Source organism: Siniperca chuatsi, linkage group LG16, assembly GCF_020085105.1.
Source record: "Siniperca chuatsi isolate FFG_IHB_CAS linkage group LG16, ASM2008510v1, whole genome shotgun sequence".
Taxonomy (NCBI): Eukaryota; Metazoa; Chordata; class Actinopteri; order Centrarchiformes; family Sinipercidae; genus Siniperca; species Siniperca chuatsi.
The window spans coordinates 13,131,867-13,157,631 of NC_058057.1; the positions used below are offsets into that span (position 1 = coordinate 13,131,867).

The 25,765-nt window shown below is 40.9% G+C and overlaps 1 protein-coding gene across 1 annotated transcript in view; it reads left to right on the forward strand.

The window, feature by feature from the left end:
- nbas (NBAS subunit of NRZ tethering complex) overlaps positions 1–25,765 on the forward strand; it is a 152,548-nt gene that overhangs the window by 31,177 nt on the left and 95,606 nt on the right. Inside the window, exons 20-33 of the mRNA XM_044169800.1 lie at positions 959–1,063; positions 1,603–1,739; positions 4,815–4,901; positions 5,997–6,150; positions 9,929–10,114; positions 12,583–12,756; positions 13,108–13,241; positions 16,150–16,212; positions 18,053–18,175; positions 18,281–18,383; positions 18,625–18,702; positions 18,829–18,983; positions 21,553–21,665; positions 24,371–24,484. Of these exons, the coding sequence (XP_044025735.1) occupies positions 959–1,063; positions 1,603–1,739; positions 4,815–4,901; positions 5,997–6,150; positions 9,929–10,114; positions 12,583–12,756; positions 13,108–13,241; positions 16,150–16,212; positions 18,053–18,175; positions 18,281–18,383; positions 18,625–18,702; positions 18,829–18,983; positions 21,553–21,665; positions 24,371–24,484 (1,726 nt within the window). The remainder of the gene's footprint in view (positions 1–958; positions 1,064–1,602; positions 1,740–4,814; positions 4,902–5,996; positions 6,151–9,928; positions 10,115–12,582; positions 12,757–13,107; positions 13,242–16,149; positions 16,213–18,052; positions 18,176–18,280; positions 18,384–18,624; positions 18,703–18,828; positions 18,984–21,552; positions 21,666–24,370; positions 24,485–25,765) is intronic.

A 25,765-nucleotide genomic window follows, 5' to 3' on the forward strand; every position in this document is an offset into this window, starting at 1 on the left:
AAGTTTTAGGAGATACTGACATGAGAGGCATTTGAAGTATGTAAATAAAAGAATGATTGATTTGGTAACTAGCTAGCCGAGAGACAAATTTGCCCTGTTTTGACGTAGGAAAAAAATGGTAATGTATAATCATCAGCGCTGCATAGATAGATACATGCTTAAAGTTGAACTTTGACACTTGCAAATACTCAACACTCTGGATTTCAGATTTACGATGAATAATGTTAACATCAGACCCCACAATAAATCACAGATGAACAGGGCCATACTTTCCTCCATGCAGGAGAGGAGAGATGAGATTTTTCCCTGCTAGATATTCAACTCAGACAGAATGACGTCTCTCTCTTTGTTCGGACATTGTCATGGTAACTGCAGCACTCGTCAGATTCCTTTTGCCCCAATCCATTTTCTCTGGCTGTCCATGAATATGATATTAGGGTTTTTATCATCCCGTCTTGGGCTGGCTCTGTCTGCTTACGGCCCATTCAAAGGCTATCCATCAGACACACAGACTCACACACAAACACACACACACACACACACACACCCTGACTACAGAGATTTTATGCACACAGACACACATAAATCACTCTAAGCCAAAGGCCAGGGCAACAAATGTTCCCTCTTGACATATGCGTGTGCACACAATTACACACTCTTATACCTTCCTCAGATGGCTCCGACTAAAAGGACAAGACAGCTGTGTGCTAGAAAGTTAAATAGCATCTCTGTTGACTTTGCCTTAGTGCATTCATTTGCAGTCACATCTTCTACTCGCTCTTTTCCTCTCATTTTTAGTTTGCCTTTCTACCCACTCAAGCTTTTTTCTCTGGAAAGATAACCCTCTGCCTCACAAATTTCTTTTTATGAACCGCAGTTGTATTCCGTCTTCCTCATATCTTCTGGTCTCTCTCTGTCTCTCTCTCTTCCTTTCCCTGCTGCTTCACACACTCTCCAGGAGATACTTGGCGGTCCTCATGCGGCAGAGCAGAAATATGATGCAGAGTTCTTCAAGAAGTTCCGCAGTCAAAATATTGTTTTGTCAGCAAGAAACTACGCCAGGGTAACATCAGACTCTTGTTGTCATCTCACTTAATTTTCTTCTCTTAGCTGTCTGCATCTCCATTTGGCATTACTATGATATACACTCAGTTGCTAGTTTATTAGGTACACAAAACAAATGCAGTCCAATACAACAATCCTCCCTTCATGAAGGTTATAACGTTCAGTTTTTGTTGAAACTGTTTTAGAGAGGTGTTGATTCAGCTGTATGGTCATTATGCAGTTTGTGGTGCTGTTGAACTGTACTGGATTATACAGATCGGTATTTCTGTTATTTAGCCTTTCCTCATTGATATATTTGGGGTGGGCAAAATAATAGAAACACCTGTAATTAGGTGTACCTAATAAACCTGCAACTGTGTGTGTGTTTCTTTGTATTTTTGGACCTATTTCTTCTTGAATATATTGCATTAGTATTTGCTGCTTTGTGTCTAATAATTCGATTTAGATTGCCATTAAGTTTGTGCAATTTCATTTAGTAATGTAATCACATAATATGTAAGTTTTCAGTTGTTGCATCATGCATCTGTTTGCCTACAGGAGAGTAATGTACAGGCTCTGGACATTCTGTTCACGTACCACGGAGCAGAACTCCTCCAGCATCGGCTAGCCATCCTTAACAACTTCCCAGAAACCACCTCTCCACACGAGTACACCATCCTGCTGCCTGAAGCCTGGTGAGACACACACAGAGATACGCACAGTCATTAAGGTCTGCACTAGTTACAATACTACAAATTTTTAAATGTGCTTTAATGAGAATTGGAGCAGTGTAGGTTGAAGCACAACATGGAACATGTGAATGGTGCTGGAGTCCAGTCACTGAAGGCTCAAAACAAATGTAAAGTGCTACCTTCTGTTATAGAGGGTGCAATTTCAGTGAGATATTCCAATTCAATTATCCTGTGGAAGTAAAGAGGTGAACAGGTCAATAAAATGTTATTCAGAATGCCTGTGTGTTTTTACAGACCCTGAGAAGAGGGTGAGAATTTATATTTTTTTATATTCCAAATAGACAAAAACCAAAAACTTGTCTATTCTGATGTTGTAATTTACACTACACTTTGGAACAAAGAAGAATCCATTAAGATGTACTGATGGGGACACATTGATACTGAATATGAAAGCACTAAAAAACTACTTGAAAATATTTTTGTTATATATATATATATATATATATATATATATATGAATGAATGTCTAAGTGCAATCTAAACAGGCATTTCAATTGAATAAAAAATGAACATTTTAGAATTGTAACACGACTGAAAAACTAGTGGCCTGTCATTTTATACTTTCATCCCCTTTTACAACAATTCACTTTGTGAAGCAGAAACAGCAGTGTAAAAATACATGTATTACCACAGGGACATGCGTCTCAAAGGTTTTTCTCACTTCTTCTTTATTCTCACCTTCACACATTATGATTCTTTTTACCCTTCAAAAAAAAAAAAACGCACACACATACAAGCCTTTTCTTACATTACACAAGTGTGCACACAGACCCACAGCTTAAGGGCTGACACTGGCAAACACAGTAATGATATAAAAGGAGAGAGACTTAATTGCCTCTTCCAAATGTACATGCAAACAAAACAGAACACCTTAAAATGATACAATACAAGCTGCAATGATTGCAATTGTCTGCCTGCACTTTTGTTCTAGTTTTCACTGTACCGTTTCTGGGTTGGGATTGGAGGAACGCTGAAAGGGAGGGAGTTGGGGAGAGGATATGTGAGAAGGAGATGATGGAGGAGTGTTTTGGAGGGGGAGAAGTCATTCCTCACCCCTTTATAGCTCACTAATAGAGGTGACAGACTGGATTTACTGATGAGAGCAGCCAACCATCCATTGTGCCTTTTTGTTTCCTCTAACTTGCTTTTCCATTTTACTCCTCCATTTTCCCTAGCTTTTTTCCCCTTCCTCCATTTTTGACTATTCCTATATTCTTTGTGCTAGTATTTAATCTATTAATATACCACATATACCGTTGTATAAAGACACACGAATACAAGGCCAAAGTCCCGTGGAGTCACGAGCTAAAAAACATATACCACATAGAAATTATTGTTCTCAGGGCTTCCATCGACACACACATAGCTCCCTTTTATTAGCCATTTCTGAGTTTGTATGGAGGTCAGGCAGCTGTGGCTCTGCAGTGAGCATCCATCATGGCTCTGGCACTGTTTCCTATTTTCCCCAGCCTGTGAGCACTAACTGCTCCTCCCAACAGCGCTCGTTCCTACACTGCAGCAGACGGAGTCGGCTCAAGCCATCTGTTTGGAGCTCGCTCGCAATATACTGAAGTCTTGCTTCACTGGAAGGGTAAAATATTATTTTGTAATATTGATCAGGTCTGCAAGGGGACCTCTAGACGCATGGAAGAATGCAGAATAGTGATATTTTGTTGAAAACTTAGCTTAAAAGGGTTGGCCCAGTGGAAATTAAAAAAAACCTGAAAACGCCATCTCCAAGTTTGCTTTGCATCTCCATTTTCCTCCCTCCCCGCTTCCCTGCCTCTCTCAGGCTGATGTGAAGTAGATTAGGGGAGCGGGCGTGGAATAATTCATTCCTCCCATCGATATCTGACCGCTCACACCAGTATTTACTCTCCACCCTCTAACCTGGCTGTCTTTAATAAGGAAAGAGGACCAGGGAGTTAGGGAAGGACAGAAAAAAAAAGAGAACGAAAGGTTCACTTTCTGTGGGCATTTTAGAGGAAGAACCGAGACTTCTCGATCTCTGTCATCTCTGTTAAAATTCCAATTGTAATGGATGAACCTGTGCTGGAGTGTTGGTAAAAAATCTTCCTCCTTTTTGTGTCTTGACATCAATCACATCCGCTCACATCAGACACTTCTTATGTATTTTGTGATTGGATGGAATTTATGGCCGTGTTAAAAAACTGCTGCAGCGTGTGTGCACTCGGCCTTTAACTGCACCAAAGCTATAGATGATTTGTAGCCTGCGCTATCTCCTTGAGTTTTACAGCCCACAGTACATATTTTTCTGTCTACAGACAAATAGATAACGAGCAGAAATGCATTAATCTTAGAATAAGAGATAAAACAGCTTCTGTTCATCCCAGCGTCTCAGTATGTGTGCTTGCATTCTTATACTTCTGTGTGTGTGTGTCTAGGTGTCTGAGTGTAACCTGGCGTGTCAGCACTGACAACAGAGTCATTCTTCACTTTGGTTTCTTTTCTTGTGTGTTCCCTATTTATCTTCTTCACACTTGTCACACTCAAGGAGACCAGGAAGAAGTAAAGCTTAGTACCAACAAGGCGTTTAGAAAATAAAAGTCCTCGCTCTTTACAACCAAGGCACGACTCAGACTCTTTACAAAAGTTCTTTGACTTGTTTATTGTTGTGCTTTTGTGTTTTTCCCCCACCCGTTCTTCCCTTATTATGCTCTACTGTTTCTCTTTCCCATATGTTGCTACATCTCACTAGAGTTTTCCTAGAGTTTATGACCATGTTTAGGTTGAGACAGTAAATGTCTTTGCTGATTTATCAGGTGCCAGGTGGGAAGGTGTGGTGTGGTGCAGTTTATTTTTTTGACTCCTGGCTAGTCATTGGTCTTTTTTCTGATATTTGCTCTTGAGCATGTTTTTCCCTAAAACTGACCCTTCTTCCTCTAATTTTGTATTTCTCTCTGTCTCTCTTCTTCTATGTCTTGCTCTGCCTTTGCCTCTGTCTCTCTTTTTACCTTATTCTGTCTCTTTCTGCCTTTTTTTTTTTTACTCTCTCAGTCTGGATGACAGAGATGAGTTGATGTTGATTCCATGGGACGAGCAGAGACACAGAGAGATGGACTGGTGTGAGGCACAGGAGTGCAGGTAAACACTAACATTATCACATTGTACACTGAGTGTTATAATAAACCAAGCTTGGGCAATACTTTAAAAAAACTGAGATACATCATAGTAAAATCTCTCCTTACCCATGATAACAAAGCCTCTTGCAGTGTAGAATTGTGAAAATTTGTGCACCATACGGGCCAGATGCTTGTGCTGGCATCATTATGTGAAACAAAACATCTATTATCTAAATGTTAACAGAACCATAACAAACTAATACCAAATCTTGTTGCACTGCCAATGTATGCCATTTGCCTGTATCTGTAGGAAGGCCAGCTTCATTTACAATTTTATTTAGCTATCTCTCTTTATTGCTTGTTGGTGAGTCATAATATCAGTTGGCTGTTGTATGCTTGGCCTGAGATTGCAGGGTGAAATTGTGATCCTGTGACTGTGATGCCAGCAATGTTTAGGACATGTTTTGTCACCCACGCTTCCCATTTTTCTTTCTTCTGTTTATGTTTTCTCTCTTCTCTTCTTTTTTAACCCTATATCCTCCCCCTGAAAGGATGAGGGTTTTGATATTCTACATTTTTGTTATTCTCAGCAAATCCCATGAGACGACCAAAATCAACACAGCATTAGTCTGCCTCTCAATACTTTCTGGCTTCCCTATTTGTGGCACTCAGCCCTAAGCCCATTGGTTGCTACTGAACACGGAAGTCTTTAAAAACTGATTGTGAATATATTACTTTCCTTTTTTAAATACAAGATGTATTTACAGCAGCAGGACAGTAAATGTGGGATTGATTGAAAATAAACTACAGTGCCCATGTTCATGGTAATAAAGAAACAAGTCACCCAGTGCAACAGTGTGGCTCATGGATGTAGTTTTAATAGGCACACAGGAATTAGCAATATCAGGCTTTGGCTACACAGACAATACTACTTAGTAGGATTAATTCATTGGTGGTTTTGCCCTTTTGATGGGTTTTGTTGATTATAAGAAAAATATAGAATATTACCAGATTTGTCCTTTTAATTTTAATTTCTCCTGTTATCTACCTTACTACTTCCATAAAAAGAGAGTAAATAGATAAAATACACTCCACTCTCCCTCCATGTCTTCCTCAGATCAGTGCTGGAGCAGAACTTGTTTGATGATGACAGTTTCCTGTATGAGGAGGCTCCAGAGCTGCTGAGGTTCCGCACAGCCACGCCCTCCATCGAGCTGCTGACCGACTGGTACCAAAGCAGAGCTAAGGATATCGACTCATGCTCCAGACAGGTACGAACACTTATGTTGTCGCAGGTTCCCAGTTTTGAGGCTAAAAGAATAAGCAGGGACTGTATTTCTGCAGCCAGCTGATGGCCATGGCAACTAAGATGCTTTACTCAATAAGGGTTTTGGCTTTCAACAGATCCTGCTTCCATAGAATTATTGGAATTTCTGTCACTTTCACCTTGCAATTAGTTTGTTCGTCCTGTGTTAGTGGTCAAAATCAGCTCCAACTGGTAGAAATGTCTCTATGAAGGTGAAACATTTTTCACACCCTGCTACGGTTCCCTTTCAGGAAGATAATTGCCGTTGCACACTTCTTTTAGATGATTGGGGCAGAAAAAAGTGATGAGCTGGGATTCAGACTGCAGAAGAGTTGTTGCCAACCTCCATCAGTAAAGGTCACTTTGATCCTATCTGTCACAGTCATTATCATATTTGCCATATGGACTTCTAATGAAGAGTAACCAAAGCTTCTGTCAAATGCGTTCTGTTGCAATAACTGAAAAATAGGACTTGATAGGACTTGTTTAGTGGAGTAATGGGATGAAACTGCTGGAGCTGCCCCCTCTCTCCACCCACACTATCCACACCGCAGCTCTGTTCCCTCTTTACCTCCTTCACAGTGATGGATCAAGGTTGTCACAGCGCTCGCTTGTCTTTGTGAAAGGACTAACTAGGGTGCAGTCATATCTTTTCCCCTTCATTTCTCCATTTTATCCCTTTCACTGGGTGAAAGGAGGATGGAGGAGAAGAGATTTGGGGGTCCATTGCTCATTTTGGAAGACAACTGGGGAATCGTGCCTTTCATCATCCACTCAAGAGAGACAGGAAGAGAGACTGAGACTGTGAAAGTGTGTGTAAAAGGAAGTCTTTGTTAATCTCTAGGAATCACACCAGCTCTTGCTTTCATTCTCTCCCTTGTTCTCTTTAATTTCTCTTTTTGCTCTCTCACATGTTACTCCAGGAGCCTCTCGGGACCATCCCTATCTCTAAACAACTGTCTTGTGCTTTTTCATGCGCTTTTTTCTCACTCACACTCACGTACAAGCAGCAGCGAGAGACATTGAAACAGCTCTGCTGCTATTTGCTGAGCTTTTTTTCTCCTCCTTCCTGCCCTCTTTAGTTTTTCATCTCATTTGTTCTCTCTCGTTTGCACCCTCCCCCCATCTCTCATCTGGCTGTTTATGCTTGGGAAAGCGTTTTTAATGGAGGAAAATGGGGTTTGATTAAAAGGAGCCACATCAGAGGAATATGGAGTGTGTTAAACCAGTCACAGAGCCACAGGAAGCAAGGCGCTGAATGGGAAGATTGACAAGATGACTCACAGAGGGAGACGGGTTTGAAAAAGCAGAGAATGGAAGCACAACTAAAAGAAAGAAAACAGGAGATAAATGCTGGGCCAATGCAACATCCCTAGTTAGGTTAGAGTGTATTACAAACAGAGAAAGAGGGGAGGACAGGACTAACAGATGAGGTAAAAGAGCAAAGCAATCTCATGGAAAGAGCTGTCTGTGGGAAAGAAAATCAGTTATAAGGGGGTGAAAGGGTAGAAATATAGGATATTAAAAACAAGTGTTGTTTGAAACAATGTTGGCAACAAAATGGCACAAAATGAGAGGGTAGCTTTGGAAAGCAGACAGAGAGGGAAGACAGGCATACAGAGAAGGCAAAGGGGCGAGACTTGGAGTTCAAATGGAGGCCAATCGTGGTGATTGTTATAGAGTTTTTTTAAGAGGTTGGAAGAGAGAGAGAGATGAAAAAAACTGAGCGGAGTGGAAGAGAAAATGTGGAAATGATGTTTGAAAGAAAGGGCTGAGATAGGACAAGGAGAGACAAAGAAGGATCAAATTGAGTTGGAAAATGAAACTGAAGAGTCAGTGAGAAGGAGATGGCACAGAGAGAGAGCGACAGAGGATACAAGTTGTTACGGCGCAGAGAATGATGAGGGGAGGGCATGGAGACGAGGTCGTAATTTAAAAAGTGGGAGATTTTCACATCTGAATTGTCTGCGGTTAGCTGGGGAATCCATCTCTGGAGAGCAGGGAAAGAAAGAAGGAGGGAGCAGTGGTGTGAACAGGGAGGATCTTTACTTACAGTTAGATCAATAGACTTCTCTCTCTTGTTGTATCTAATTGCTCAGGCTCTGACTCGAGGTGATTTTGGTTTTCCCTCGTTCTGTGTGTGTGTGTGTGTGTGTGTACATTTGGCATGCAATTATTTATTCAGCAAGAAATGTATTAAGATAAGCTGAAGATGACAATTTTGCAGACCCTGTATGTGTGTTTGTGTGTGCATGCATGTGCAAGATGCTGCGCTAACCGCTGTGCCAAAGGGCTCTCCTTCTCTAAAAGGTGGAGAGAAAGCAATCATCACTACAGGGCCCAGCGGCATCTGCTATTGATTGGCTAGCATCCGCCGGTGGCTGAGCATCAATTGGCTGGGCGTGCTGCCAGTGTATAGGTGATCGAATATTGATTGGTTGCTCTTCTGGATAGAATTATATTGATCAGAGTAGCAGGAAGCCCAAATCTTCCCTGTTTTATTGTCCAAAGACTAATGATTGGATATTAGTAATGACTGACGGGTATTATTTGGTTTCAGATTAGTTGGAATATTGTTGTTTTGTTCACGTCCCAGTTCACTGACCTCAGCAACAGTTTTTCAATGACGTGGGGCCCTGCTGTACACAGCCTCTTTAGTCACCTGCTGAAAAAAATTACTTTGATTGGGTTAACTGGATTGTAATAAGGTGCAAATATACAAGGCACAAGCTACAAGTACATGTACAGTATATAGGAATATAGTGCAATACAACAGCACTACAACATGCAGCTTCAAGAATAACCACAGAGGCAGTTCAACAAATGGCACTGAAGGTTTCACAAATGTTGGATTTCTATAGTGCTTCTGTACTGCTTTGGATTGGAGTATGTTATTTCTTCCACCCTCTGGAGTTAGCTTAATTAGATGGCATGCTGTTAGAAGTTGAATTTGAATGGGATTATTTCATCCTTCACTTTGGTCCAGACTAAAGAATGTCACCAACTATTGGATGGATTGCCATAAAATGGTCATGGTCCCCAGAAGATACATCATACTGACTTTGGTGATCTGACTGTTCCTGTAGGGCCACCTTAAGGTTGACAATTTTGGATTTTTCGTGAATTATCTTGACGTGCATCTAGGGATAGCAGTGTCCGTCAGTCCACTTTGGTCCAGACTGAAAACTGTCACCAACTATTGGATGGTTTGTCATGACATGTGGGACAGATATCTATGGTGCCCAAAAGATAAATTCTAATTGAATGAATTCGACTTTAGTGGTGCCTTGACCTTCAATCTACCAGCAGGTCAAAGTTTTCACATATTCAGTGCAATATCTCTACATCTACAATCACTGGTGGACTCAGGCGGTCAGGCAGTCAGGGTGCCCTTCCAGTGGAGAAAATGTGATGCATAGATAGATGGATGGATTCCTAAGCATTTTCGTGTGCATATTCATAGTCTTTTGTGATCCTCTGACTTTTCATCTAGCGCCATCATCATGTCAAAATTTCAATTTGTCCAATATTTTAGTTTATCTATCATATAACAGGGTGGCTATCTTTACAATAAGCATTCCAGCCTCACAGAACTGGTATAGTATGGTGCCACCACTTTCTACCTTATAAGAAAATATGAATTTGCCAAATGGTGTAGATGCTTCACACTGAGCATTTTTTTGATGTTGCTTTTTGCTTTGTTTTTTTCTCCTCTCTCATTGGCATTTCTTTGTGTCCATCAGGTGGACTGCGCCCTGTCACTGGTGCGTCTGGGGAAGGAGCGGGAGATCCCAGGGCTACAGCTCTTGTGTGATGACATGGTCACCATGGAAACACTCGTGTATGAGACATCATGTGAATTGAGTCTGACACTTAAAGATTTGCAGCAGCTAAGTGACATCGACAAGCTCCACCTGCTCATGAAAAATGTAAGTGGCATAATTTGCGCCTTTTACATTTCACATTGTCACTGGAAGGATTTCTTTCCGTAATATAATTTGAAATCAGATATTGGTTTGAAATTCATATTCTTCATGGTGTTGTTTTAGCTAGGCATGTGCTGATGTAGCATTATCTTAGCTCATAAAATTAAACTGGCCCTCTGTACACTATACTATGAAATCATGATGGTCATGGAGATGTGTCATTGTCATTATTATAGTGTAATAGTTTTGCATCTTTACATTTATTGAAACATATTTATTTAAAAGTGTTTTTGTAGTTTTGACCAAATTTGATTTGGAGATGTTGTTTTTACAATGCAACATCTGCTGCTTAAAATATTGCTTACCCCACTTTCCACTATGTTAAATGTGCATTTCCCAGCATGCTGCTTTGTCTAGATCACAGTATGTGGGGTGTTCACTGTCAGTAAAAATAAGAAAGCTTGCCTTCTGTTTGCCTGCAGTTTTGTTTAATTTTAAAGTTACATAGTGTGGTTACATTAATCCTTGACTGTTGCTTAAAAGAGCATAATCTATGCTAATTACAACTTAAGTAGGCAACAAACCAAAATGAAAATTTGCACAGTTGGAAAATTAATTTAATAACGGTCTCACAGTAAATCAGTTTCTTTTAATTCTTGAAATCCATGACATTTGAAAATACAATCTTTCCATCCAACAGCAGCGAGAGAGCTATGAAAGCTAGTCTGTAGCAGGTACTACAGTTACCAGTCCCCTTGGAGTACATAATATGAGCTGTCCTCAATTGTAGCTAATAACTGCCAGCTTCAGCCTGTGAGGACCACTGCCAGTAGGATCTGCCATACAGGCAGGCATCCAGCAAATGTTGTTGACTGCACTAGCACATGCTGTTTGACTGGTACTCCCTTTAGGCGCTGTGTGTGTGTGTGTGTGTGTGTGTGTGTGTGTGTGTGTGCGTGTGCGTGTGAGTGAGAATGTTTACCAAACTTGCCTAGATTAAATCTCCCTCTTTGCCTGTGTCTGATGTCTTTCTTTATCAGAGACACAGTACAGCAAAGTAAAATGTTTGCGTGTGGGTGTGCAAGTTTGCATTTAGCATCTGAATATATTTTTTATCTCATTTTTCCTGCGGATGCTCTCTTATCTGTATATCCTGAGTCAGAGCTGTTGCAAGGTGGGTGCGAGGCGCTGCACGAACTTGACATGCATCCACACAAATTACAGCACAATCCACATCCTTTAGCTATTGCAGTTAAAGTTCAGGTTTAATTGCATGGCACGATTTCATGTAAATTCAGTAAAGTGCTTTGCACTGTTCTAAAAACATTAAAACCAAAAAGATAAATCTATCTCTATGTGAATATATAGATAGACTTTTTTTTTTCCTCGGGCTAAGCACCTTGTAACATTACATTCTGTGACACTATATTTCTTGGCCACCTGACAGAAGTCTATGTCCATTTCATTTCTGCTGTAAAGATGTCAGGAGAAGCTTTCCACTCATGAAGAATTTATTTCATCCAAGGCAGCCACACATAACATGAACTAGCATATAACACTTCACACGAGTCTTGCTTATTTTAGTAGACACATAATATCATTTTTGGTACTGTGGTGTTTTATCGGATATGTTTAGCATTGCAGCTAAAGATTTGATTCTTGATGAATCCACTGAGTCCTTTTTTCAATTCAATAATATTTTATTTATATAGTGCCAATTCATAACAGAAGTTATCTCATTGCACTTTTCCTATAGAGCAGGTCTAGACCGTACTCTTTATATATTTATTTACAGCATGAGCAAGCACTTGGCGACAGTGGCAAAGAAAAACTTCCTTTAAAGGGGAGGGGGAGAGAGAGAGAGAGAATTCTGGATCAACTGGAGAGTCAATAATTCAATCATATCATCTAAAAACCATCTCTGCAAAGGCAAGACCTGATACTTACTTTGTTCAAAGGGAACCTCTGCTGTTGTTTACATGACTTTTTCAAAAGTAATTTACAGAAAAAGTTTGTTGTTTGTTTGAACCAATTCAGTACTTTAAATGCAAAATACATGTTTAATTCTCAGTTAATATATTAGCAGATTAATTAATTTCCAAAATTAATGTTGCACAAAGAAGATGAAGAAATACCTTAATAAATCAGTGGCCAAGGTAGTTCTGACCTTAGATCAGAAGAATTTAATTTGCATATTTTCACCAACATCAACTCTCTCAATACAGAGAATTGAAAAAATTCAAACCAGTTTTCGCTGAGTTTTTGGTCAGACTTCACTATTGTGGATTAAGATGGGTTATAGTGTGCAGGGTATAAACGGCTATGCTGTAGGTATAAATTTGGACCATGTAACAGCTAAGAAACCATGACCACACAGTTGTAAGTGATCTATGGGTGTGTGAGGCACCTGCTCATATTTATTTTAATATGCTGCATTAGGTGTTGCAAAGTAAATGTCTTTCCATCACCAGTCCAGCACCGAGCGCTATGTGAAAGACGCCTTTCAGTGGATGGTGCCGTTCCTGCACCGATGTGAGGGACGGGAAGACGGTGCTGCTAAATCTCTGCTCAGAGAATACCTGGTCAGCTTGGCTCAGCAAGACCTCACCCTGCCCCTCATCATCTTTCAGCACTCCAAACCTGACGTGAGTGTCCGAACACACACACACACACACACACACACACACACACACAAACACAAAGTGTAGGGTGCGTCACACTTGGGTAACCATAACACACACAAACACACTGGCTGTTTGTGCCATGTCAGGGCCAGTGTCGTATCCCTGCGCTGTAAATGTTATATTTATGACCCCATAAGGGCACAGCCAAGGACAGGTCTCCTGGCTATTAGAAAACATGCACCACACACACACACACACACACACACACACATGCAAAGAAAATACAGCACCTCAGTGTGTATGTACAAAAAGACTACAGTGTCACTCACACCTTGATACACACATACTCTCCTGTCCTCTCCTCTCCCCCAGTGCCAGCAGAAGATCATCGGGGACCCAGACCAGCTGATGGCGGTTGCTCTGGAGTGCATCTACACCTGTGAGAGAGATGATCAGCTCAGCCTCTGTTATGACATCCTGGAGTGTCTGCCGCAGAGGGGCTACGGGTAATACACACAAACACACACACTCATGGAGCCATGCATGTTTACGTAATCTACGTAATAATAATGTGTGTAAACCATTATATAAAGATGGTAAAGCAGTCCAACATTGCCTCATCCACAAAAATACATCGGCCCCACCCCTCCCGTCTCTTTCCATTCCTTCCACCTTTCCGCCTCTCCCCTAGGACCTATCAATAAACCTAACTACCACCTCTGTTTCTGTCTCCCTCCCTTTGCACCTTTCTTTTCCTCCTCCTTCTCTCTCTCGCTTTCATGCTGAACTCTGACTCCAAGGAGCCATCAGTTAGCCAAGCTACAGTCTAAACAGTATTTCCTACCTCCTACTATTACTGTCTCTGCTTCTCTCTTCCCCACCTCTTCTGTAACACATTTTATTTTATAAGGCAAGAGGGCCTGTCCTTTAAGTCTCCCACGAGGCTGTGTGGGTATGCAGTGCATTTGAAGGAGAGTGAGTGATAATAAAAGAGAAAAACAAGGGTACAAAAGAGTAAATTGTTGATAAAATGGACCTGTAGAGTGTCTGAGTAGATTAAATGAATTAAAATGACTCATTCTTAGATGGATTATCCTTCCTGTGTACACCTTAATTGGAAATTGAATTACTACTGTAAGGAGTGCTTCATTTTTTTCTTGTCAGTTGGCTGCAATAAAGTAGCCATATTTTTCAACAATAGCATCTTTTGCTCTTTCAACTGGCTCACATAGCTTGCTTTAGCTGCGCTATGATCGTATGCATTTCCACTGCACCCTCGCAGCAGGGGATAACTGCACTGAAACAAGATATTATGGTACTGCTTGAGAGCAGGTCCACTCTCAACCAAGGTGTATTGTACTAAACTGAACTGAAGTCTAATGCAGGCAGTTAAAGGGGTCTTGCGATGCAGCTAAAAGCTAATCAGCTATAAATGAGTTTTGTTGCTCTTCTTACTTGCATGTAATCAGAAAACATCAACAAAATTACTATCTGCATTTTGTTTTCTGATCTGCTTTCCCCCGCTGCAATGTTGGAGGTGTAATTGCAGCGTTAAGATTCTGTTAATACAAACTAAACATTTCCAGGGTCAGTTCACCTAAATCACAAAAAAATATATTTTGTCGCTTACCCCTGGTGCTTTTTTGTGTGTGTTTTCTGTTGGCTGTTACCAAACCGTCAGCAACAAGCTTCTTAAGTTATTAATTACCTAGTGAGGTGATAACCCACAGTCAGTTGATGCTTGTTGCTGTTTTTTGTATTTTTATTTGTATCTGGCTATGCAGATAGGTTTTATTTGTTAAAGTTTAGAGATGTCTGTCTCAGAGATTTTTGCTGCCAACCCAATACAGTGTAGGTGAATGGAATTTTGTTTATAGCACTGACAGCATTGAAAAAAGACATTTAGCAATCTCAGCAGCACCATGTCTTCCTAGAAACAATGTCCTGGTTACTCTGAATAATCCACATATCTGGCTGTTAACAGTTTTCATCAGAACTACTTTTTTAACCAAAGAAATAGTCCCTATAAAAACTGTAGACACTGTCTTCTGTGGTGCTGGACTTGAGCACTGTAAGAAACCTAACCCTGGTTAGATCTAGGGCTGGATGGTAGAAGCTTTGGGCATCTGATTGAGGACACCTGTCCAGTACCAGTCCTGTTCTGCTTCATGTTCTTTTTAAGTGTTCAGATAGATAAAGATCTTCTAGGTGACAAATGCGGGAGAGGATATAGACATAAGAGCAGAGGTGGACATGTGGTAAAATGTTTTGAGTGGTCTGATTCAATTCAAGAAGGGGAGTGCAATTTATCTCACTGAACACACTTATAGACTCAGATGTGGCAGTATCACATGCAGTTTCAGATACGTCTATTTCTGAAGTCACAGTTGAACTGGTCACTTCAAGTCTTTGTGCCAAAACAGGCACAAAGACTGAAATATATCCAGTGCTATTAAGATGTATTCTCTTAATCATCATTTAATACTGCAGTTTAGCAATTGAGCTTATGAGCTACTCTAAACACGGTCTTACTATATAAATATTTCAGTGTATATAATAGTCATACATGTTTTTTCTAAATCAGTACAGTACTGCATTTCATGCTAAGCATTTCACTTCCTTTCTGCAGTGTTTGGATTAGCAATGCTGCAAGGCTCCACTGTATATGCAGTGCCTTCAACCTCACATTTCTCCCAGGAGTGATTTCTCTGACTTACTAAGCTCCAAAATTGCCATCCCAGCGTAGAATATTACAAATTTTGCGAGCTATGAGAGAAACCATGAGTTAGTAGTTTCAACCCAATTTTCTGTTTTGTTTTTTTTTTCTTTGGGGGGAGACAGCTTAATTAGGTCTAAATCTGCTCAGAAGAATGTAATGTGCATTCACCCTTAGAGAGTGGAAAATGCAGAAATGGGCAGGAGAGAAAGAGAATGAGGGTGAAAAGGATATTAAAAAGAGGAAGAGCAGGAGGTGGAGCAGCAGAGACAGTCAGAGCAGAAGAAGAGAAGGATGCAGAGAAATGGATTGATAGGTCGAGATTTTGTGTGTGTAACAGACTCACTCGCACACGCTGACGCACACACACACAGAAGGTTGTTTCATCAGGGTCAGTACTCTAGTGGGGGGACAGGCCAGCCTGACCCAGAATGCTTTGCCTCAAGGCAAAGCATCATGGGGTTTAATTTTTAGTGGGGAATCAGTACACCCACACACCCACACCTACAGTACACTGTGTACACTGTACTAGCATAAATACACACACAGGCATGCACTTGCACACTGTTCACACACTTTATTCTGCAAAAGAAATTTCTACTTAATGTTCTACTTTTTACTCCAAATACCTTTTTAATGACATGAACATAAAATAATCAGTGCTTTTGTTTGTGCATATGTGTTTTATCATCCTACAGACCTGACACAGACATCACCGCATCCCTCCATGATCAGGTGGACAAACTTGAGAAGCATCTCAGGTACATCAACACACTCGCGTCATCTTTCAGCTGCCATTCCCCCTTTCTCCTCTGTCTTCTCCTGTCCACCCAGTTCAAATGGGTGTGCAGATTGAGGATGAGGATTTGCTGCCTTTTCCTTTTCAATTTTAACTGAATGTCTTTTGGTTTTGGACTGTTTTGACTGTTAAACAAAACAAGGTTTCACTCTGGCTCTTCATCCATACATCTCTGCTGTATCCGTTAGAAGGGCATTTAAAGTCCTGAAGAGAGAGCAGCTCATCAGTTTGGTGATTAGTGCTGCATTGCTTGGGAAATGTTCACTTTGTAGCAATGCTTATTACTTCCCTCCCCCGTTATGGGCCTGATGGAAAGCACCAAGAAGGAGAGGAGACATGGATGTTCAGTCAACACACACACACACTCAATATCAAAAGACCACTGTCTGTCCCATGGTATTCAAACAGCTTCAGGCTTTTTCTCTGTTACAGGTTAAAATCACCTACGTGTCTCTCTCTCTCTCTCTCTCTCTCTCTCTCTCTCTCTCTCTCTCTCTCTCTTATTCTCTTTCTCTCTCCTCCACCCCACCCCTCAGGGTGAACTTCTGAACACACAGAAGTGATGAGGAGGAAGGAAGGAGGATAAGGATGAAGGCAGGGGGAGGGCGGGAGCCTGAAGGGAATGCGAATGTAGATGATGATGATGAGGAGGAGGAGGAGGAGGAAGCAGCAATAGGAAAGCCTGTGTTAGAGCATAGTGTTGGCCTTTACAGACAGATATGCATACATATTTACACGCAGCCATGCACAAACACACCCCAGGGAGCCTGAGAAGTGTGTTCATGTATATCTTGTGCTGAAGCATTGTGACTCACACACACACACACACACACATACACAAACATACACACACACACACACACACGCACACACCTACACACACAAACACATTCTTACCCAGATGAATCAGGCAGTAAATGCGAAGTGTCTGCTCTCCGAGCGCCTCCAGAACAAAAGCTGTTTTCAGCCGCTGCCACTACCACTTGCTGGCACATTAATATGTGCACAGGGAACATGCAGACACTCCCACACACACACTCACACTCAAGCAAATACCCACACACGGTTGTAAATATCAAGACTTGTTGTCTGTCTTTTCCTCACACACACACACACACACACACACACACACACACACACACACACACACACACACACACACACACACACACACACACAGGCACCTGTTTACTATGGTAATGAGTTGCAGCAGAGAGCGAACATCTGTAGCAGCACGACCCTGTTGAGACTGGGGGTGCCATGCTAATCCCACACCAACACACACACACACATGCATACACATGCCCATACTCTCTCCCTCGGTCATATAAGACTGCCAGAGCTTACATGCTCCTAGACGCACACAAACACACGCTTACAAAGAGGTGCTGTCTCATTGGCGTGCAGTTTATCATGTTGCTCTTCAGTCTTGCTCTACACTTTCTCCATCTGCACTGTGGCTTGCAAACAACTCTGCTGCCAAAATAATGAACAGCTTAGACACATCGCATACACATCTTCTGTCTTTCTCCTCCGTACTCTCCATTGGATTTTTCAGGTTTTATTTTACACCTGTTTCTTCTTCTTTGGCATTTCCTACTGTGATACTTACTGCTGCCAATCATCCTGTCTTCTGCTTTTACTGAAAGAACGTGCTGATTAATGTGACTTGAAACTGTATTAGTCTGTTTTTATTGTGCGGTTGTCCCTGTCACGTATCAGTTTGTATCATTATATTAGTGGTTTCCTACTGTATGACACTAGTGATTATATATGTGTGTATCTGTGCTTTTCCTTAATAGTGTGGTGGAGGTTCTGGAGAAACACAGCCTGCAGAAGCCCATTTCATATGTGAAGAACAGCCAGAACAGCGAAGAAGAAGCCCACCAACTAATGGTGAAACTGTGCCGCCACACTGGCCGCAAGTATGAACTTAGAAAGACATACACATGCATGAACACACACTTATAAACACAAATGTCTACCTATGAACATACTGAACATTTAGGAACGTGTGTGTGTGTGTCCAGAAACCCTCCAGTGAGTGAGATGGTGTGGAGAGGTCTACTGCAGGACCTGCTTGACATGCAGCATAACGTCTACACATGTCTAAAACCAGAGACATGTCACCAGGTATTGCACCCCAGCAAAACAGCAAAAGAAGAGTACACAGAATAATCAGATTTGTATTAAAATATGTTGATTTAAAAAGGCAAAACCTGTAATTGAAGGTGACAAAGTGCACATTTCGCACCTTGAATGACCACTGAATCAGAGTTCTACAATGCAACTCATCCAATGAAGTTAAAACTTTTGCTCAGTTAAACGCCATCTCTTCCGGCATATTATCTCCTCTCCTCCCTGACTGCCGCAGGTCTTTGTTGAGTCCCTGCTGTGTTCCAGCCGTGTGGAGAACGTACGCCTGGCAGGGCAGCTCATGCACTGCTCCAAGGTATATTAAATATGACTCGAGACTCTCTCACACTGCTCATTGGGGTCTCCAAATGTTAAACCACCCATATGAATTCTAATGCTGCAGTCTCATTGATCTCTAAAATGTTAATATTAATCTTTCCAGGTCAGCCAGGATGTTCCTGTCAGCTTGTCTTTCCGGGGTAAAGGTTACGCTCTGAAGGTGGCCTACGACAACAGTGTGGAATTAGTGTTGGCTGCTGCCAGAGAGTACTTCAACTCATCCACAACGCTGACAGACCCATGCATGGGCCTCGCCAGGTGAGGCAGAATATCAGGAGAAGTATTTCTCTGATTATGAGGACCTGTTTGAATTTTTTTCAATGGTCATTTTGACGATTCTCACTTCTTAAAAGGGTTAATTCAGATTTAGAGCCTGACTTGCAATAGTGAGTTAAAGTTATGGGTTGGATGTAATTTCTGACCAAACTTGTACAAACATTGCCATACAGTGGTGCTTGTATGCTGTCTGCGATGTTGACCTTGCTTGTTGTTTATATATGAGAAACACCATTTATTTCTATGTGGGTTGATGTGTGTTTTTGTGCTCACGTGACTGAACAGGAAAAATAATAGAGGTGGCTGCTTTTATTTCATCTCCTATAGTACGTCACATAAAGTTTAAACTAAGTATAAGTATTTGTATGGGAGTGTATGTGTGTCTGTTGCTGGCTTCTGATCTCGGGGGGGGGGGATGGTGGGAGTCTAACCTTACCGTCTGTTCCTAGTGGGGAAGTGGGACAGTAATTGGGTCGTCATTCATTTATAGTAACTAATGCAGAGGCCCCCCTCCACACGCTTGGACAACATCATCCATTGTAACACTCTCACTGTGTGCGCGTGTGCATCTGTGTGTGTGTGTGTGTGTGTGTGTGTGTGTTTGCTGCATGTGAATTTGAGATATGAGACAGAAAGTTGTCTGAACATGTGCCTGTCGCTCTGAAATTAATAGTCCATACAGACTGGCTGCCTGTGTCCTTTAGATTAAAATAACTGCTCCACAGACACACATTTTATCCTGTGTACTAAATATCAAAGACACACATGCATGCACGGATAGAAACTCAAACTGCACTTGCCTGTGTCCTGAACGGATGTGGTCAGTGGCACCAGGCAAGAGTTTACACAAGGACAAAAAGATTGCTCTTAAAATAACATGGGAATCCCCTCCAACTACTAAAGTGATCCCACAGCATCACTCAGGACAGACAGAAGAGACACACTCACATAGAGACTGAGAGATTCTCACATACACACAATAGAGACAGACAAAGAAGTACAAACACACAAAACAGGTCCTTAAAAAGTCTAGTCTAGATAGATGTAAAAGTTGAAATGTCTGGGGTGTATCTTTTTAAAACCAGGTACTCTGGTGAGAAAGACGCACACATTTCAACAGCCATTATGCAGAAATGGAAAAAAATGGGAAGCCCAAAACATATGCATCGTTTTGATGCTGGTTGTTGCTCTCGTATTTGAGAAAGCTCATCTTGCAAGACCTTGTATGAGTAGGAGAGAGCTGGAGCAGAAATGACACAGAAATGAAGTAAGAGAAAACAGGATGATTGCGTTGATACACCGCTGCTCAATATGCTGGTGTGCAGCTTGGTTTGGACAAAAGAAGGGCAAGGTCTCTATGATAGTGTTCCATTGATAACGACTATACAAATGTTAACTTGTGTTTTCCCATGTTTCTATTTAACAGGAAGTAGTTATCTGCAAATTACAGAGTCCATGCTGCAAAGCACATCATGACTGAAATAGAATCTTTTCACCATCGTCTTTTCTCTGTCTCCAAGCATAAACACACACACACACACGCCTGCAGACACTTCACAGCACAAGTACATAATCAACATGCCCTCTTTCTGTCTCTCATTCACCCATCCACAGCCCTTTCCTCTGCTCTCATTTGCCAGGACAAACCTCTTGTTCCTGGCAAGAACACCAGCCATGCTCAGAGAGTAGGAAGTAGGAGTGTTTTGTGGGCTATATGTATATCAAGTTAACCTGTTTTTAAAGATGTTTTTGGATGCTTCCATAATGATGATAGGGTTTCTGAGACACCTCTTCTCTGTTAGTTGTCCTTGCTCACAAAACTGTCAGGGTTAAAGAAAATTGTGGGTCAGAATGTGTTTCTTCATTGAATACACATCCCAAGGACAAGTTGCCTCCTCTCCACTTAACTGACGTCAGAGCTCCTCTCTAAGCTGTTGTTTTATGTGGGATTTATTTATTTGTAAATTAATCATTTAGTTTCCCCCCCCTCTTCTCTCTGTCTCTGCTGTATTTGGCTTTGCTGTATAATTGTGTGATGAGAAACCAAGAAAATTAGAGAGTATACTCGCATCTTAAACAGGCCCACACACTCACACATTCATTGTACTGTTACATACGCTATGTGATGTACTACATAATCCTATTAATGGTAATGAGTGTGGATTGTGTTGCAAGAGAAAACTCTCCTGTCATAGATCGGTCAAATTAGTCTAGACTTTGTAAATATATCCATTTGAGTAGTCTCATCATGTTTCTGATCACGATGTTGAAACTTCACAAACTTCAGTTTTAATAACCAATTTTTCATATAAAGTGTGTAGGCCTTCCCACTCAGTTTGTCAAATCAGTTGCTACTGCTTTACAACCATTTTCTGCAGTACTATCAGATTAAATGTAAGTGACTTATAGTGCGTTGTTTAGTGTCTGACACATGTTTAAACTGAATTTTGTTACCTTTGGACAGAGGTCATCTGATTGGTTACTAATTGGACAGATTAATATAGCTGATTGGTAGTGTGTCCATGTTTTAACTGGTTGTTGTTTTCGCCAGGGCATGTCTCCAGCTGATCACAGACTGTCCTCCAGCCATCCAGGACGAACTGGATCTCATCAGCGCCCTCAGCCAACTGGAAGACTTCAGCGTCAAAATCCTGCCACTGCAAGGTACAACAAAATGTGTATGTCTGTGTCCAGGAAGAAAATTTGCTCATTTAACCACAAGTGTGCTTATAATCCTGAATTTGTTGTCTGTGCAGTTGTAGGAGTCATTCATTCAAGTCTTCTTAATTTAAACTCAATTTAAATTTAATTTAAGACATGTAGAGGATGCATAGACGCCGTCCCTCACCCATATACCATCCAACCTGTCTCCATCCCTGCTGTCAGTTCCTCCATCCCTCCATATGTATGTCACTTCTTCTTGCCATTATAACCAGATATATGTTTTTTTATGGATCAGCTGTTGAGCAAACAACATCTGCCTGATGGCCTAATTAGGATTGAAGTGTTTGGTCTCTGCGTGTGTGCTCTCCCCTACATACTCTCACACACACACACACACATGTCCTTTTTTATATTTCTGCTTCATCTGTAAATCTGACTATTCAGTATTCACCTCCACACTCTTTCTTTTTCTTATTTTCTGGCTCCACATTGGTGCCCTACCGCAGCAGTTTCCAGGCATGGCTCTCTGTTAAAGGAAACTGCAGAGCCAGAATGAACCAGTTTGGCCCCTCATCGCCTCACCTCTGAACCGAGGTGTTGTTTGCCTCCGAGGCCTTTGCTTTCCTCCCCCTTTGCCCTCATCAAACTGAGCTGCCAGCCTAAACCCACTGTGAAAAGAGAGAGCCATAAACTGCCATCTCTCTCTCCCTCTCTCTCCTTTTTTCTCTCATTTCTCTCCTTTCTCTCTCTGCATCACTTATCCCCTCGTTTTTCTTTTTTCCACTCCTTCTTTGCCCCCTTACTCTCACTCGTCTTTCTCCTCACTCCCTGCTGTCTACTCGCGTTATTTTTTTCACTGCCCACTTATTCTTACCTCTGAGACAAAGTGGGAACAGGAGAGAGTTTAGGAAGAAAGTATTAGAAGGAAGGAATGAAGGAAAAATGTGACAGAGGAAAGAAACATAGAAAGAGAGAATGTAAGAAAAAGGAAAACTCTTCAGTTAGTACTTTTTTGTGTTGTATGGGTTTTGTATTAGTGATTATTGTCTAAAGCCTATTTTCAGTGCTCAGGGTCAGACTGGTGCCATGGCTCTGTATTGCCTGAAGTGCTTTCATACTATTTTCTCAAGGACACACACATACTGTCCACACACAAAAATACACATTATTTTTCTTTTTCACTGAAGTAAAAGCCCTATCTATCCCTTATAAGTTTGCACACTCTGAGATAAACATGCACGTATGAAGTATGAAGTGAAAGGATTTGAGCATATGTAATCCATCTTAGGCTGTCTCCTGCAGCCCTCCTACAGCGCCTTAGGCGGTGCTTCATACACACCACCCTCCCCAGAATTCCCTTTAGGCCTCGCCCAAAGTGATGCCAAGCAATAAAGATCCTCAGCAGGGTGCAGAGAAAGCACAGAGGCCTGTGGAGGCACTAAACATGCTATTTCTCAGGTTTTCAGTGCAAGTTTAGAAAAAATATGGAAATGTTTTTTTGGGAGTTTATGTATCTTGAACTCAAATTATGAGAATGTCTAAAAATTCACTCCATCCTGTGAATCCGTAAGAACTGATATGCTCCAAGGTATTAGCCAAATTAAATGAATATAGTTAAGTCAAACAATGAGCACTGAATCTCCAAGAATGGTGTCCTGCACTAGTATACTGTATAAATTTAACATGTGTTTAAAAAAATGTATAAATGCACTGTGGGTGCAAATATGACTAGAATATTCCTTATCTCAGTCATAAATATGACTAAGATTTATTTAGTTCCCAGACTCAAACACAATCACAGACAGCACATTTATAAAAGAAATTGTGGTACTTTTTACGGGATTACAGGTAACAAAGGACTGTGGTTGACAAGATTATAACATCATTATTCAGGGATTCAAGGTTTTTATTTGTCATTATATAATAGGACTGCACAATGAAATGCAGTTGTTATCGTGTAGAATGATTTAAAAAAAAAATTGACTGATAAATATGAGGCTCTGATATTTGCTAAGTGGAGCCATGACCAATGTATCGGCAGGCTGATGATATCAGTCGGTATTGCCTTCTCATAGATATATAGATATGCAGTCATATATGTTGGCAGACATGCAAAAATAAGCAGTACATCATTGTTTTTTAGGCTGCATTTTTAATTCATATTTATGTTAATATTTATTTTACATAACTCAATCTTGAGAGATTTGTGTCATCATTTAATCTACTGATTATTTTCTTGAGGTCTATAAAATGTCAGAGAATGTCTGTCTGAAAAATGACCATCACAGTTTCTCTGAGTCCAAAACCCAAAGATATTAATTTTACAATGATAGAAAAAAAGAGAAAAGCAGCAAATCCTCACACTGGAGACCAGATAATTTTTGCTTTTATTGCTTAAAATTGACTTAAATGACTTAATTGATTAATCAGTACTGTTTCTTCTTTTATTCTTATGTTATGTGATTATGCAAAAAAAACCTAACACTTATCATCATTAATATTGACCAATATATCGTTAGGGTCGGGCTATAGCTTTACAAACTAAGCAGCATTTCATTATTTTGTAGACACCATGACAGCAGCTGCATCCATCATTTGCACTTGATCATTTGTATCATCAGCTGCTACTTCTCCAGATTGAATGTAGTAATTAGCAAAGCGTGTCTGACACCCCTCCCCCTCTGCCTTCCTTCTCTCCTTCCCAGTGCGTCTGCGATCAGACCGTCTGTCTCTCATAGAAGAGTGCATCGCCCACTGCTCCACCGCCTACAAGCAGTCCACTACCCTGCTCAATCTGGCTTCACTTCTCAGAGTGGCAGGTACCTACAGACGCACACACACAAGACATTTTGTCTGACACTACTAACCTCCTCACATCATGTCTTTTCTTTTGGGTTTTATCACGTGTATGGGGGAAACATTCAATGAACAAGACTCTGCTCTGGTGGCAGCTTCATGACACAGCTCATGAGATAAAGTGGGAAAGGACATGAGGCACAGAGACGTACCCTAGCACGCACGGGTACTTTCAGCGAGTGCACTGACAGTTCTCACACAAGAGGGAAATTCATCTTTGTGAGGGGTGTTGCAAGCAAAAATCCATACTTAAGTACATAAGCATACACACCCTGAAGGAGCAAGCAAATTTCATTCCCTAGACACATCACTTTGCATGCTCTCTAAATCTTTTTTTCTGCGCTCACTTTTATGTAGTTATGACAGTTGGGGACAGGTTCAGTGCAAGGCTGTTAAGTCAAATCTGTACACCAGGATTTACAACTTCGTGAAGAGAATAGATGTTGTTTCTGAACAGCAGCCCATTCATAAATACCAGCTTAAGTAAGTTCACAATACTCTGTTGAATGTTTCACAGAGATGTTGATTTCATTCTGTGTTCATTTGTATCTGTCTGTCGTCATTTTGGCCCAAATCTACTGTTACAAATCTCAGGACCCCAGGAAGACTAGAGGCACAACCCTTGTGCTTCTAATGGGGATCCTTAAATAAACAACAACAACAACTGTTCTTCAGAGATGATGTAAGTTTTTTTTTTTTTTTTTAGAAGATATTATGAGTTTTGAGTGCTACATTGTCCATGTAAAGAATTTGGAGTTGCTGTGTTTGTTGTACCTACAATCGAGGCACCCACTGTTTGGCCTCTTTGAAGCTCTTTTTGCTGCCTCATGTTGCTTTAAAAACAGATGAAAGTATTGATCCTCAAACCACTTTTAAAGCTGACAGATGCTGGCAAAGGGCATTCAACTTAGTAATCAATTCAATTTGTTGAACAGATGGTTTTGTAATTATAACCTAGTTACATTAACGTCCTTTTTCATGTGTTTTTTTTTTTTCATTTAATATGTCAACCTCATGTTTGTAATTTGCAGAAATACCTGAAAGACTTTCACTATTAACAATACAATTTGCAATATTTGTATTCGTCCAGGTGGAATGCACAAGTAGGATACTAAGATTTAACAGTGAAATTGGACCAAAAGAGACTTTAATTTATGACCTGGCAAGTATTTGACTATGTACAGTATGTAGAGGAAAAAGTGAAATGAAACATGTGTTGGGTTAATTCTCAGTGTACTGTGGAA